Source organism: Poecile atricapillus, chromosome 8, assembly GCF_030490865.1.
Source record: "Poecile atricapillus isolate bPoeAtr1 chromosome 8, bPoeAtr1.hap1, whole genome shotgun sequence".
NCBI lineage: Eukaryota > Metazoa > Chordata > Aves > Passeriformes > Paridae > Poecile > Poecile atricapillus.
Window position 1 is genome coordinate 26,090,353 of NC_081256.1, and position 14,014 is coordinate 26,104,366.

The 14,014-nt window shown below is 50.9% G+C and overlaps 1 protein-coding gene across 2 annotated transcripts in view; it reads left to right on the plus strand.

Moving 5' to 3' along the window:
- Nucleotides 1-12,208, plus strand: part of VEPH1 (ventricular zone expressed PH domain containing 1) — a 55,066-nt gene extending 42,858 nt beyond the window's left edge. Inside the window, exons 9-13 of one of the 2 annotated variants that reach the window (XM_058844376.1) lie at nucleotides 126-265; nucleotides 2,475-2,609; nucleotides 6,081-6,198; nucleotides 11,242-11,378; nucleotides 11,901-12,208. In XM_058844376.1, coding sequence (XP_058700359.1) covers nucleotides 126-265; nucleotides 2,475-2,609; nucleotides 6,081-6,198; nucleotides 11,242-11,378; nucleotides 11,901-12,137 — 767 coding nt within the window. In that variant the 3' untranslated portion in view covers nucleotides 12,138-12,208. Of the gene's footprint in view, nucleotides 1-125; nucleotides 266-2,474; nucleotides 2,610-6,080; nucleotides 6,199-8,052; nucleotides 8,167-11,241; nucleotides 11,379-11,900 lie in introns of those variants that run through there. The other variant, XM_058844377.1, reaches the window with a different exon arrangement.
- The last annotated feature ends 1,806 nt before the right edge of the window (nucleotides 12,209-14,014 follow it).

Below are 14,014 nucleotides of genomic sequence, written 5' to 3' on the forward strand. Positions count from 1 at the left end.
GGCTGCAGGAGTGTCCCGAATCCTGAGTGGAATGTTTTCCCACGTGGCTCTGGCAGCCCAGCACGGGCACTGAGTTTTCTCTCTGCTTTGTAGCTGATTTTCACATTCCATGGATTTCCTTGCAGACACTGGTGGGAGCTGTGTGGCAAAGCTGTTCTTCAGCTGTCCCCTGAAGGGTCACTACTGCCTGTACAGCAAATCCAGCTTCACCCTGGTGAGCCAGCAGCCTCCACTCTGGATCCACATCATGTTCCTGTTCCAGCAGGTGAGGGCCACACAAAGCAGGGGCACCCCTGGGCTGCTCACTGGGACAAGAATGTTCCATGGTTAAACTCATTAAATGCACCTCCAGCTCACAGACATTTGTGACCCTTGTGATCCCTCACAAACTCGGTGGACTGGGCTGAAGTTGTTTTGTGCTTTGCAAGATTTTATGTTTTTGTTAAATACCCCAATTCAAACTGGCTGGGGAGATTACAAAGTCTGGGGATAAAAAAAAATTGGGACCAAACCATATTGTTCTTATTCAGGCAAAACTTCCAGCAAGGCCCAGGTGCCAGGAGGTGGCAGTGGATTTTAGGGGAGCAGCACCAACCCCAAGGCTGCAGGAGGAGGTTGGAGGGGCAGAACCCACTGTGGGTTTTACTGCAGAGGTTTGGGCTGAGCACAATTTGTAAACCTGCTCAGTGCTGTTCTACACCCTCCCAGCAATTTTCCTGTGTTTAATATTGTTTCCAAGCACAGCCCAGTATCTGGACACGTGTGGAATTTCCTAACAGGTCACAAATAGTGTGAAACTAAGAGAGACCCCTACTTTCACACTTGAAGGTGAAACAGGTGGGGTTTGAGTTAAAAGACAATGTTCAGTTTATTAACACACACAGAGCCTTTCACTGCACTTCATCCTGTCCTAAGGCAGCCTTGGGAACACCCAGGATTTATCCAAAATGTAACACAGTGAGGAGGCTGTGCATGGAACAGCCTGAATTGCTCTGCCCTGTGTGCTTTCCTAGAAATAAATACTTTTCAAGAACACTGGTCAGTTGATTTAAAAAAATATTAATGGAGAGTTCTACTGTATTTCAAAATTCCTGGATAGAAATTGGGAAATTATTAGTGCAGGACAGCAGGATTAGGCTGGATGAGTTTGCTCAGAAAGAGGAGACAGAAAGTCCATCCAGAAATCCCACATATGAAGGACATTGCCCATATTGTGAAACCCAGTAGTTGCAGTATGGAAAATGAGATTTGTTTGTGCTCTCTTATCTTGGCTCCTGCGTGGAAATGAATTCTTTAATTAAAAGATCACGGGGGAGATACAGGAGGGGCACAAATGTTCTCTCAGCCACAGTGTACCACTGGCTTGGTGAGCAGGATGCAACAGAGAACTTGGTGCTGTTGGAATTCCAGGATCAATCACGGAGGTGGAAAGGTGGATCCTCACTGTGCTTTGGCTCAGGGAGCTCTGGAGGTGACAGCACCCACCCCAACAAGGTGTCACACTGCCCTGTGAGTGCTCAGCTGCTGGAAACTCCTGTGCTCTGTGTTGAGAATGTCCTGTGGAGTTTTCCCTCCTGTGTTTCACCCTGCTCTCTGTTCAGGGCGCTCACAAACTCTGCTCTTGCTGCTCAAGAGGTCTGAGGGAGCTCCAAACACACTCACACAGCCCTGCAGGGCTGGGAATCATCTCCTCCCTCTGGCTGGAAATGCCAGCTTTTTCCAGGGGGATGCACCTCAGCCAGGTCTCTGTGTGCTTCACAGGGGTCACTGCTGCTGGCTGGTGACAAATTCACATTTCAGTGCAGAACCACTGTGTACTGGTGACAAATTCACATTTCAGTGCAGAACCATTGTGTACTGGTGACAAATTAACATTTCAGTGCAGAACCACTGTGTACTGGTGACAAATTCACATTTCAGTGCAGAACCATTGTGTACTGGTGACAAATTAACATTTCAGTGCAGAACCACTGTGTACTGGTGACAAATTCACATTTCAGTGCAGAACCACTGTGTAGTGGTGATAAATTAACATTTCAGTGCAGAACCACTGTGTAGTGGTGACAAATTAACATTTCAGTGCAGAACCATTGTGTACTGGTGATAAATTAACATTTCAGTGCAGAACCACTGTGTAGTGGTGATAAATTCACATTTCAGTCCAGAAGCACTGTGTAGGGGTCATTGCAGGTAATCCTCAGTGGGCCACACACCTCAGAGACTTGGCATGTGCAGAGAACTTCAGAAACCCCAAAGGCACTATATTTGATATATTTGATATTTGATATTGGATATTTGATATACAGATATTTGATGCTGGATCCAACTGGGAGCCCACTGATCCACAGAACCCCCCAGGGAGAGCTGGGCTGAGCCCTGGTTACTCTCCTGGCTGTCCCCCTGTGAGGACAAGATGCTCTTTGGGAACAGCCAAGTGAGAAAACACCTGAAATCATTTTCAATGTTTTCTCCAGAGCCTGTTTGCAGAACCTTTGTCCATACAGAGCAGCTCTGTGCAAGTCCTGAAGGCCCTGTGGGAGAAGACACAGCTCAAGGGGACGCACAGCTTTGAGACTGCCATGATCCACTCCACGTTCCCACACCAGAAGGTAAGGGGCTGCTTTCCTCACAAGGGAAAAGAGCAGAAGGACTTGGCCCCACGTTTTGGAACCCCTGCACTAACCCCAGTGAGCCTTTGCTCTGCAGAGGGCCCTCAGAGCTGTTTTGTGCTGTGCTCTGGAAGGTCCCCAGGCTGGTTCTCCACCCCTCCACGTGAACTGATCCATGTCATGAGAACCAGGGCTGCTGCACGTGGGGCTGTTCCTGCTCACACTCTGGAGCTCTAGGCTCAGCTTAGCTGCTGCTGTGGGCTTGGGCAGAGCCTCTGGAAGTTCACCCAGTTAAACACAGCCCTGGATTTTATGGATTTTATGGATTTTATGGATTTAATTGCTTGTCTGCACATGTGCCTTTAGTTACCCCCATCAGTTGAAGGGATTACAGCCCAAAGCTCTTTTCTGTCTCCAGGATTCCTGTGGATGCTCTTTCCAAGCTATTAATCAGCTGCTTGGAAAAGGCCACTGTAGGACTGGAAAACAAATATCTATTTATCCCTGAGCATCTCCATCCAGCTCAGTTGGATGAAATGAGTTGTCAAACATGATTTTAAAACACTCTGTCTCAGAATACTGTGGGCATGAAGATGTCTGGTGGAATAAGATTAAATTACCAAAGTTATGGCTGATTTAAAACCAGAGTTTTGTTAGGAACACCTTCTGAACTCCCAGGATAATGTGGTGAAGAAGTGGGGAGACATCTGAGAGCAGCTTTGGGGCCAGTTTTAGTCGCATACAGAGGAGTTTGAGCTGCTGTTGAATCCAGGCCTGGCTCATCCAGAGGCTTTAGAGCAGCTTTGCTGCTCAGCACAGCTTAATTTGAGCCCCTGCCAAGCTCAACTCACCCACAGTTAGAGCTGGTGCAGTGTGAAGAGTTTGGGGGAATAAAGAGCTTGGGGCAGAGCTGGATGGGGGGCACCAGGCACACACAGCCTGCAAAAAATCTGCCTGGAACATTCCCTGCATGACCTCCCCTTGCTTCTGTCATAATGGGAATTTGTCATCTCAGAAGTTCTTCCCACTGCCAACAGGACTGCCTGAGATTGTGAATTATTGGGGAAAATTACTGTATTTGTTAATGTTATTCCCCTGCCAGTAGTCCAGGAAGCAAAATTCTGAGGTTCTGAGCAAAATTCTGAGCAAAATTCTGAGCAAAATTCTGTGATTGCTTCATCAAGCACAGCACTTTTAATTATCAAGGGCTTGAAATGCGTTGATGCGAATGCAGCATTGACACTGTCAGCTATATTTGAGACTAAGTTTTATGCATTGTGTTCTAGCAGAGCCTGAAATGCTTTATCAGGGTGGGATGGGATCTTGGGAAGGAATTCCTGGCTGGGAGGGTGGGCAGGGTCTGGCACAGGTGCCCAGAGCAGCTCTGGCTGCCCCTGGATCCCTGGCAGTGCCCAAGGCCAGGCTGGACACAGCTTGGAGCAGCCTGGGACAGTGGAAGGTGATAAATTTTTTTCCAATCTGGATTCTAAAGCATTTTTCAAACCTGGAGAGTAATGTATGACATCAGTGCTTCCCTCCAGACTGAATTCTGAGCAATCTCTTCAGATGTGCAGCACCGTGGCGATCCCTGAGCTGCAGGGAGTACCTGGCTCACACAGAGCACGCTGTGTTTCACTGGGCAGCCTCCTCATGCCACAGAAAACATTCATTTATTTATTCATCCAGCACGGCTCGAGATGTGCCAGGAGCAAAGCACTTCCAGATGTGCATCCTCCCACATTTCCTGGGGTTCTCCAGGGCTCCTTAGCAAAGGTTTGTGCCCAGCACAGGGGGAGCTGGGCTGAGCTGTCCCGGCTCCTCTGCGGTGCCTCCTGCCGTGGCAGCACCGAGATGGTGACTGCTTTACGAGCCCCATGTGATGCCCTCAGAGATTCTTTTGTTGCTCAGCCTTGCAAGAGCAGAATTCACATTTTTAAGCCGTGGGTCGCTCTGTTCTCCCCTTTCCTTTCGGTTCATGTGGCAGAAGGAAGGGCCACGTTGGCTCACTGAGGTTTTCAGGGTGATGGAGCAAGGGGATGAGATAAATCTCTCCTCTCCAATTAGGCTTTTCCCTCCTGAAATAAGTGGCTCCTTGCAGATTATTTCAAGCATGGAGTGCAGAGTGGGACAGGCAGATTTCTGCACTGATGTTCCAGTGGGATTTGCTCTCTTTCAGGCTGCACTTGCCTCGTGGCAGCCACCACCAGATTTCTTCATGGGATGGAGAAGCTCCTGGGTGCTGTGTGCAGCCTCATCCCTGTGTCCTGTAATGTCCATGGGCTGCAGTGCCACTGTGTGCCCATCTTGTGTCCCCCAAGGAGCCACAGCACAAGCCACTGACCGTGCTCTGCTCCCTCTCCTTCACTCCAGCTTGTCTGGAAAGGCTGGAATTCTGCATCCCCTCCCAGCCCTGTGTGCTGGGATGGGCTGAGAGCCCTGGCAGGGGACAGGGTTCCCTCCCCTGCATAAATCCGTGTTTTCCTTGGGCTGCAGGATGGTGCTGCAGCTCTGAGACCCCACACCAGCACCTGGGAGGGTCTGGGGGGCTGCAGTGGCCTCGGGGCTGGCAGGGAGGGAGCTGGCTGCTGTCACCTGAGCCCAGCATTTGTTCAGGTGTGAGATCACAGCTGAGTTTGAAACAGGCTGGATAATGCAGTGGCACTGATCAGCTCCCAGAGAGGATCCTCTGCCTTTTCCCATGCTCAGGGATGCTCTGGCTGCTCCCTGGAGCAAGCCAAGTGTTTGTGGATGCCCAGTGCCACTGCCCTGCCTCATCCCTCCTGCCAGGGAGTGCCCAGCAGTGTCAGCAGAGCCCCTCTGGGGACTGGAACACCCCTGAGAAGGTGAGAAACCATGGAATGATACCAGCTTGGAATATCACCAGGGGGTGATGAAGCCATGGAAAAAACCTTCATCATTTAGGTTGGAAAAGCCCTCTCAGACCACTGAGTCCAACCATTCCCCAGCACTGACCCATGTCCCCAGGTGCCACATCCACAGGGTTTTAAATCCCTCCTGTGATTCCTCCACTGCCCTGGGCAGGCCTTTCCATAAAGAAATTTTCCCAGTATCCAATCTGAACATCCCCTGGCAGAACTTGGAGCCATTTCCCCTTGTCCTGTCATTTATTACTTGGAGGAAGAGCCTGACCCGTTAGGGAGTTGTGCAGAGCCAGGAATTCCTCTTCCTTTTCTCCAGGCTGAGCCCCTTTCCCAGCTCCCTCAGCCTGTCCTCATCACACTCATGTTCTGAGGTGGTTCAGCTGCTGGAAAAGAGGCCAGGCCTGGCTGCTGGAAGAGGAAAAACAAATCCCAGCCCATGCCCAGCCTCCCACAGCCTGATCCATAATTTGTGGGTCAGCTGCTGCTGCTGCCCCACATTGCCCTGTGCAGGGACTGAGTCCCTGTGGATGTGGGGATCCCAGCAGTGCCTCCTCACCCCCTGAGCCTGGTTTCTCTCCTGCCACCCCAGGACCTGGAGAACGTTCAGATGCACCTGGAGGAAGTGAGGTTCTTTGATTTATTCGGCTACAGCGAGGAGGCAGGAGCCTGGCAGTGCTTCATGTGCAACAACCCCGAGAAGGCAACAGGTACAGAGGGGTCCTGCCCCTGTCCCTGCTGGGCTGAGGGCAGGGACTGAAGCCCACTGGTCGTGCTGGGCATGGTCATGGTGGGGAAAGGGGAAACCAAACTTTCCAGTGGCTGTTTTAATTGGAATTCTCCATTAAACTCCTCTCTGGTGGGGGAATCAGGCCCAAAGCTGATTTGGTGTGTGCTTAGAGGGACACAACCCCAAATCTGCACCATCACTGACCCCTGGGGAGTGGGAGGGCTCTGCAGCCATCCCACAGTGTCCAGATAAAGGATTGCATCTCCTGGGCCACATCCCAGGTCCTCTGGAGCCCACCCAGGTGCCACAAGTCAGGGGACGCTGGCACAGGAACAACACCTGGCTCCTGCTTCCCTCACCCTCAGAATTATCTGCTTTAATGTCATTTACTGCACATCTCCTTAGGGATGTGGTGATTAAGTCTTATAAAGGAATAATAATTCAGGTGTACTGGAAAAGAGGGTGAGTGGAAAATAGGAAGAAACAGCCTTTTTCCCAGGTATAATCTCCTGCTGCCCTGCTTTTGAAGCTTTCTGGCCCCATCAGATCAGAGCCCTGACAGGCAGAGGAATGTCTTGTTCTCAGATGCTTTCTGCCACTCCATAAAAGTCTGACCAATTCTGGCCAAGAATTTTGACTATTTTGGCCAAGAGTTTGAATTATTGGCTGTTTCAGAGATTTATTTTAACACTTATTGTCTCTTCAGAGTGCATCAACCCCAAATTTAGGAAGTCTTGCAGGAGTGGCCCAGCTGCTGCTGCAGGCCAGGCTGTCCCTGCTCATTCCATGGGTGTTTGAGCATCTTCTCCTTCCCCAGCTCCCGTGGGACTTCAGGACCAGAAAAGAAATCCTGCCCTGAGTTAAAACTTCATCTCCACAGTGCTCCCAGTGTGGTTTCCCCAGCACATCAGGGATGTTGAGCCATGAGGAAAACCTCATGGGCCTCTTACTTAAAATGTCAAAGCTTAATGAAATAACTTTGGTCTGAATTTCCAAAGACATTTAACCAGTCCAGCCTTGCCTCACTGCTGCTCTCCTGGCTGTAATTGTCCTTTTCACGAGCAATTGCTCTCTTTGTCTCAGTTTAAAAGAATTTTGCAAGAAAGGCTCATTGTGAGTATCATGATTTGCTCCTGAGCTCCAAAGGCCTTTAGAAAACAAATTCCTTGAATGGGTCATGTGAAAGCTGAGGAAAGGAGCTCAGGGAAGTGAAAATTTGCAGGGAGTGATGACTCCAGCTTGGTACTGGTGCTGCAGAGCTGTGGCAGCTGGGAAGGGTCGTGGCAGAGTGGGAGACCCTGCAGGGTCTCTCTGGGCTCATAACAGCTGACACAAATAAAGATTTGGAGGTCTCCTTGGTTTGGTAAGGAATTTAAAGGTTCTGAAACATCTCTTATTTTCATTCCAGAGTGGGAAAGACCCTTTGAAATCAGAAATGCTTTTGAGAGGCAAGAAAGCAATTTCTTCCTCTCAGCAATGCTGTTTAGCAACCCAATTCCTGTTGAAGAAGGAATTCAGAGGCAATTTTTTTCTATTATTGTCTGCTGGGTTTGGTTCAGGAGGGGTTTTGTTGCATTTTTTGGATGCCTGTTGCAAGATGCCATTTATCCTCCAGACTTGGGCAAGCTCTGCCTTAAAGCCCTGGCCTTGCCTCGGGATGGAATTCCCAGAGAAGCTGTGGCTGCCCTGGATCCCTGGAAGTGCCCAAGGCCAGGATGGATGGGGCTTGGAGCACCTTGGGATGATGGAAAATGTCCCTGCCCATGGCAGGGGTGGGATGAGATGATATTTAAGATCCTTCTCAGCCCAAACCATTCCATGTTTCTGTGATCAGTGATTCCTGTTTGGCTGGAGCTGGGAGGGATTTGGGCTCTGGAAGCTGCTCCTGTGTGGAAAGAACCAGTTAAGCTGAAGCAAAGTGGTTGATGCACCCACAGTGACAATTAGAGTAAGTTTGACCCTTTCCCATGCATTCCTCTGCTTCCAAAGCATGTCTTGTACAGCCACACTTTTCCAGAGGTGCTGTTAAATCATCCTGGATTGGCTTTTCCCACAAACCCTGCTCATGTGCCCGCAGCACGGAGGTGCCGTGGGCTCAGGGGGAGGAACAGCAGCTCACACATCCTGTGCTCCAAGCCAGCCACCAGGCTCTGGGAACGCTGGAAAACGTCAGGGTTCCTCCTGTTAGCACAGACTGGCTGTTGGGAGCCTCATTCCAGCACAACCCCCTGGACTGGGAGTTTGGCTTCGCCAGCTCTTGCACAAAACATTCCGCAAAACCGCTGGAGAGCCGGCGAGGGAATTCCAGCTCAGCCCTGCCTCTGGAAGCTCACAAAGACATGGCAGGGATCCCTGGGGGCTGCAGAGGAGCCCTGGGCAAGGATTTGGGATTTGGGGAGAGCTGAGGGTGTTTGTGAATTCCTCTGGAAAACAGCAATTCCCTGGGAATTCCCACATCGGCTTGGGAATACATTTATCCCCCTCCTGCAGTGCCAGCTATCCAGAGAAATGAAGGAGCCCAGCTCTAATTCTCACTGGAAAATCATAAAAAGGGGCATCCAGTGATGTGTTCTCTCCAGGTTTTCAGCAAAACCCAATGTGGTGATTGATGGAAGAGAGTGATTCCATATTCCCCGAGGTTAATTGCATTTATCTGCCACACATTCCATTCTTTCAAGTTCATAGGGGTTTATTATCACTGAGATCATTCATGAATTCTTGTGGAGGATTTTATGTTTCATCAAATTCAAGATTTAAAGCTTTGGGTTTTTATCTGTCTCAAGTTCATCTTGGAAGAGTTTGGAGGGGTTTTAACTTTTTATTCAGTACCCAAACTACTTAGAGCTGGATGTGTTGTAGTTCTGCAAAGAAAGCAAGATGGAAAATAGAAAATTCCAGAAGACACATCAGCGGGAACTACTCGGGGTTCAATTGGAGTCAGGATGTCTATATTAAGATGATTGAAGGAAAAATAGGTATTTCAAGACCTTTGGATATTTCATGACCTTTTCAAACTGAAAGAGGAGAGATTTAGATGAGATATTGGACAGGAATTGTTCCCTGTGAGTGAAAGCTTTCCCACCACGAGGAGATCAAGCACTGGAACAGCTTTGCCCAGAGATGTTGTGGAGGGTTTTCAAGTCCCACGTGGATAAATCCATGAGCAGCCCAGTCTGACCCCGTGGGTGACCTTGCTTGGAGCAGGAGGTTGGAGGAGAGACCCCACGAGATCTCTTCCAGCTGAGTTATTCTGAGATTCTGTGAAGCCAACCGCAAGGAAAATAAGCAGAAGGACTTAGAAAAATATTGGAAAAGAGCTTTATTCTTATCTTGCATGAATCTCTCTCTCCTAATCAGCCCCTCAGACACGCTGGCATCGGATTCATTAGGGCCGCTTTGGAAGCTGCCATCAGAACTCCCCCCGGGCTGCTTTGTGGATACACAGCACAAGTCCTCTGCAAGCATTGCCTGAAGCCACTGGCTCCTTAAAAAGAGATCAACATTTCTTAGCAAATGCTGGGTTTGAAAGATTTTGGCTATAAAAATTCACTTTAGGCCAAAATTGCACATTCGCTTCCCTTCTCACATTGTGCTGCTGACCACAAACTATCTCGGTATCATCTGGTCCCTGGGCCTTTTGTGCTTCACCCCTCTTAGTTTGGTTGAAGCATGTTCCTGCTGCTCTGGAATGGGATTGAAGGTGTTCCTGTGGAACCAGCAGCCAGGCAGGGAACAATATTTAACAAAATTGGCAAGTTTTTACTAAGGGGGACGCTAAAACGTGGTTCTGTCCCACCGAAGAGCGTGTGGGGAGAGGGTGCAGCCCCAAGCCAGCCTCCTGGGGAATTCACCCCCTTTTGCAGTGATGACATTTCCACAGGGAGAGAGAAACCCTCTGCTTTACTCTGTCCCACGCCAGGCCAGGTGCTGAGGTCGGTGCTGGCACAAAAACATCCAGGGAAGTTGTGGAGTCAGGGCTGAAGAGGCTGCGTGGAGCAGAGCACGGCCACTCCTGTGGTGGAAATCACAGCTGCAGCTCCCCCCTCCCGGCACTGAGGCTTTGCCAACCCCCTTTTCATTCATCCATCTCCTTCCAAGCGCTCCCAAGCTGCAGAGACAGAAATATTTACGGTCTTTCCTGAGGAAATTGCACGAGTCCACACTGCACCCCCCGCCAGCCCCGCTGCCAAGGAAAACAGCGCTGGGGGAAGGACACGTCGTTCATCTCCAGCTGATGCCTTGTCCTGGCGCTGGTTTGGCCTCTTCCAGACAGGGGATGGGTGCCCAAAAAGCCATAAAGCCTTTGGTACTCCCTTGGGGGGCGCTTGGGCACCCTGCTCAGCTCCATCCTCAGGAGCCGCCAGTGGCACAGAGGGAAGGAAGGAGGTGCTGGGTGGACCTGGGGGCTGAGGGATGGGAGGGAGGCCAGGCAGGGAGCACTGCCCCTCTGACAGATGTGGGATGGGCTCCAAGGCAAAGATCCCATCCAAAACCATCCCTTCTCAGACTGCCTGTGCCTCGCACCGCCCTCTGCTCTGTCTGGTCCTTCGTGTCCCAGCACCGATGTGGAGATAGAAAAGAAAGGAGAAAGAGACCTCTTGGAGATACCAGGACTTTAAACTGCCAGAGAGCAGGGTTAGCTGGGATACTGGGAAGGAATTCCACCCTGGGAGGGTGGACAGGGCCTGGCACAGGGGGCCCAGAGAAGCTGAGGCTGCCCCTGGATCCCTGGCAGTGCCCAAGGCCAGAAATGGTTAATGCAGGGCTGAGGAGCAGCTGGGAGAGGTTTGGGATGGCTGAGGGAGCAGGAAAAGAGATGGAAGAGGGGTCTGAGCTGTCAGCTCCATCTGCTCAGCCTCCCCAGCAGGACGTGGCTGAGGGCTGAGCTGTGTCAAGCGAGGGCTGAGTGCTGGAGGCTGGAAAAACGAGGAAGGCAGAGCAACCCTCCTGCAGCACAGCACGAGCCTCAGGGTGGGGAGAAGGGAGGGCAGGACTGACCCTGGCTGTGTGCTCCCCTCGCCAGGTGTGAACCAGGACGGGCAGCCCCTGATGGAGGGCAAGCTGAAGGAGAAGCAGGTCCGCTGGAAGTTCATCAAGAGGTGGAAAACGCGTTACTTCACCCTGGCAGGCAACCAGCTGCTGTTCCGCAGGGGCAAATCCGTGAGTCACGGAGCACCAGCTCCTTTCCCCACTGCCCAGCTCCACCCCAGAGCCTCTCACCCCTCAGCTGTGCCCGTGGGGGTTCTCCACCCACCCAGTGCAAGGCAAGGGACAGCAAGGGCAGCCCAGGAGCTGTCACTGCTGGGTCCCCAGTTTTCACAAGGCATAAAACCCACCTCGTTCCATCCCCCTGCCATGGCAGGGACACCTTCCTCTGTCCCAGGCCGCTCCAAGCCCCGTGGCCGTGGACACTTCCAGGCACAGCAGCCACGATACAGCAGCAGCTGGTGACATTCAGGAACATCTCCACAAAGAAGGACGAGTTCACAGAACCCCAGACTGGTTTGGGGACCTCAAAGCTCATCCAGCACCACCCCTACCACGGCAGGGACACTTTCCTCTGTCCCAGGCTGCTCCAAGCCCTGTCCAGGCTGGCCTGGGACACTGCCAGGAGCTCTCAGCTGTTTGTGAGGTGGGTGGTGGCTCCTCAGCAGGTGACCCTGCTCTGTGCCTGTGTTGCAGAAGGACGACCCCGATGAGAGCCCCATCGAGCTGAGCAAGGTGCAGAGCGTCAAAGTGGTGGCCAAGAAGCGGCGGGACCGGAGCCTGCCCCGGGCCTTTGAGATCTTCACGGACAGCAGGACCTACGTGTTGAAGGCCAAGGACGAGAAGAACGCCGAGGAGTGGCTGCAGTGCCTCAACGTGGCTGTGGCGCAGGCCCGCGAGCGCCAGAGCCACGAGGCCACCACCTACCTGTAGCCCTGGGGCCACCACCTACCTGTAGCCCTGGGGCCACCACCTACCTGTAGCCCTGGGGCCACCACCTACCTGTAGCCCTGGGGCCACCACCTACCTGTAGCCTTGGGGCCACCAAACCATGCCCATGGGGCACCAGGACATGGCCACGAGGCCACCCCAGAGCCCGGGGACAGCCCCAGGGAGAGCCAGAGGGACAAGGACACCTCCAGGGACGGGAGCATGGGGACACTGCCCGGCACAGGAGCAGCTGCCACATTCCCTGGGCAAATCCAGGGGTTTTTCCTGATGTCCTGCAAGCAGGGAATGTGCTCAGAGACCCAACCCCTTGCTTACAAACCCAACCCCTTGACCTGAGGTGCACCAGGTCTCTGACACTGCCAGGAGAATTCCAGGAATGAGCACTTTTTTGCTTTCCTTAATCAATTTGATGTAAAAAGTTATTTTTCTTTATTTAATCCCGGTGGAGTTTATCCTTTTATTGTTTTTTTGTGTTCGTGCTGCTGCTTTCAGGTTTAAATGGGGAAATTTGAAAGATTTTGTACTGCTGGAAAATAATTTTAAATATTTAACTTTTTGATTTTCCCTTTTTTCCTGCTTTTGCTCTACTTTGAATGGAATTTTTAAATGTTCCTTTTTTTTTTTTCAAATTCTTTTCTCCATTCTGTAACTTTTCAAAATTTCTGCAAATCTGGAAAATTCCCAGTTTGTTTGATTTTCTTCATTACTTTCAAATGATTCCAAAGTGGAGGAAGTGCTGCAGAAGAGACTGAAAGGAAAAGAGGAGGGCAAAAAAGGAATGAGGGATCTGCAAGTGAAGAAATGAGTTCAGAGATCATTCAAAGCTGGGTAAAAATAAAATTTTAAATTTTCCAACCTAGCAAAATGTATCTTTGGCAAAAAAATGTTTCCAGAAATGTGGGAAAATGAGGAAAAAAAGCTTTTCTTTTTTTTTTTTTTCAGTGGGATCTGAGGGATCAGCCAGGGTGGTTTGGTTCCTGCTCCACAGGTTTCTGGCTCAAAGGTGGGAATCTTGTCCCATGAAATGCAAAGTGTTTGTCCTTGGAGCCTGATCCCTCAGGGGCACTGAGTGTTCCTGCCAGAGCTCTGGAATTTGTTATCCTGACAGGTAAGATGCCAATGTTTGGGAAGGAGCATTTACCCAAATTAGAATGAGAAAAAATGAATTTCTGGCAGCACGGGAGTGCCTGAGCTCTGCTGCCAGGTCAGAGCCCAGGGCTCACAGGAGCTGCACTGAGGGGCTTCTCAACCTCATCCATCCAAACACCCTCAAACCTTCTGGAGCTGTGCCAGGGCAAGAACTGCCAGGGAAAGGGAAATCAGGCTGAGCTGGAAAGGCTCTTTGCTTTCTCTGGGTTCCTCTTTGGGGCTGCCTGCACTCCTGGGGATCTCTGCATTCCCCTGCTTGGGTCTTTTTCCTGTAATTTTTAATCAGTTCCCATTCTGGTGGCTCCAGGGGACTTGCAGGAAGGTGGTGGGGCCACAGGTGGGCTCAGCACAGGCAGAGTAAAACCAAAAAACTCAAAAACTGGCTCCAGACTTCCCAATGCTTTTGGGAAAGACATGAAATGTTCAAATTCCTGGAAATCCTTGGATCAACTAAAACGTGGAGATGAGTGTCAGACCCTGGAATGTGGCAAAGTGAAGAAGAACCTTGCTAAAGTTAATTTAGTCACAGAAGATATGGAAGCCCACCATGGAACAGCAGCAGGGCAAGGGTGAGGACAGACACACCATGGGACATTTCCACAGGAGGTCTGGGAGATGAGGAAAGGAGATTTTCAACACCTGGACCAACAAATGGTCCAAGGTGAGGACCTTGCCCTCAGGACAAACCACTGAGTCAGTGGGGAATGAAG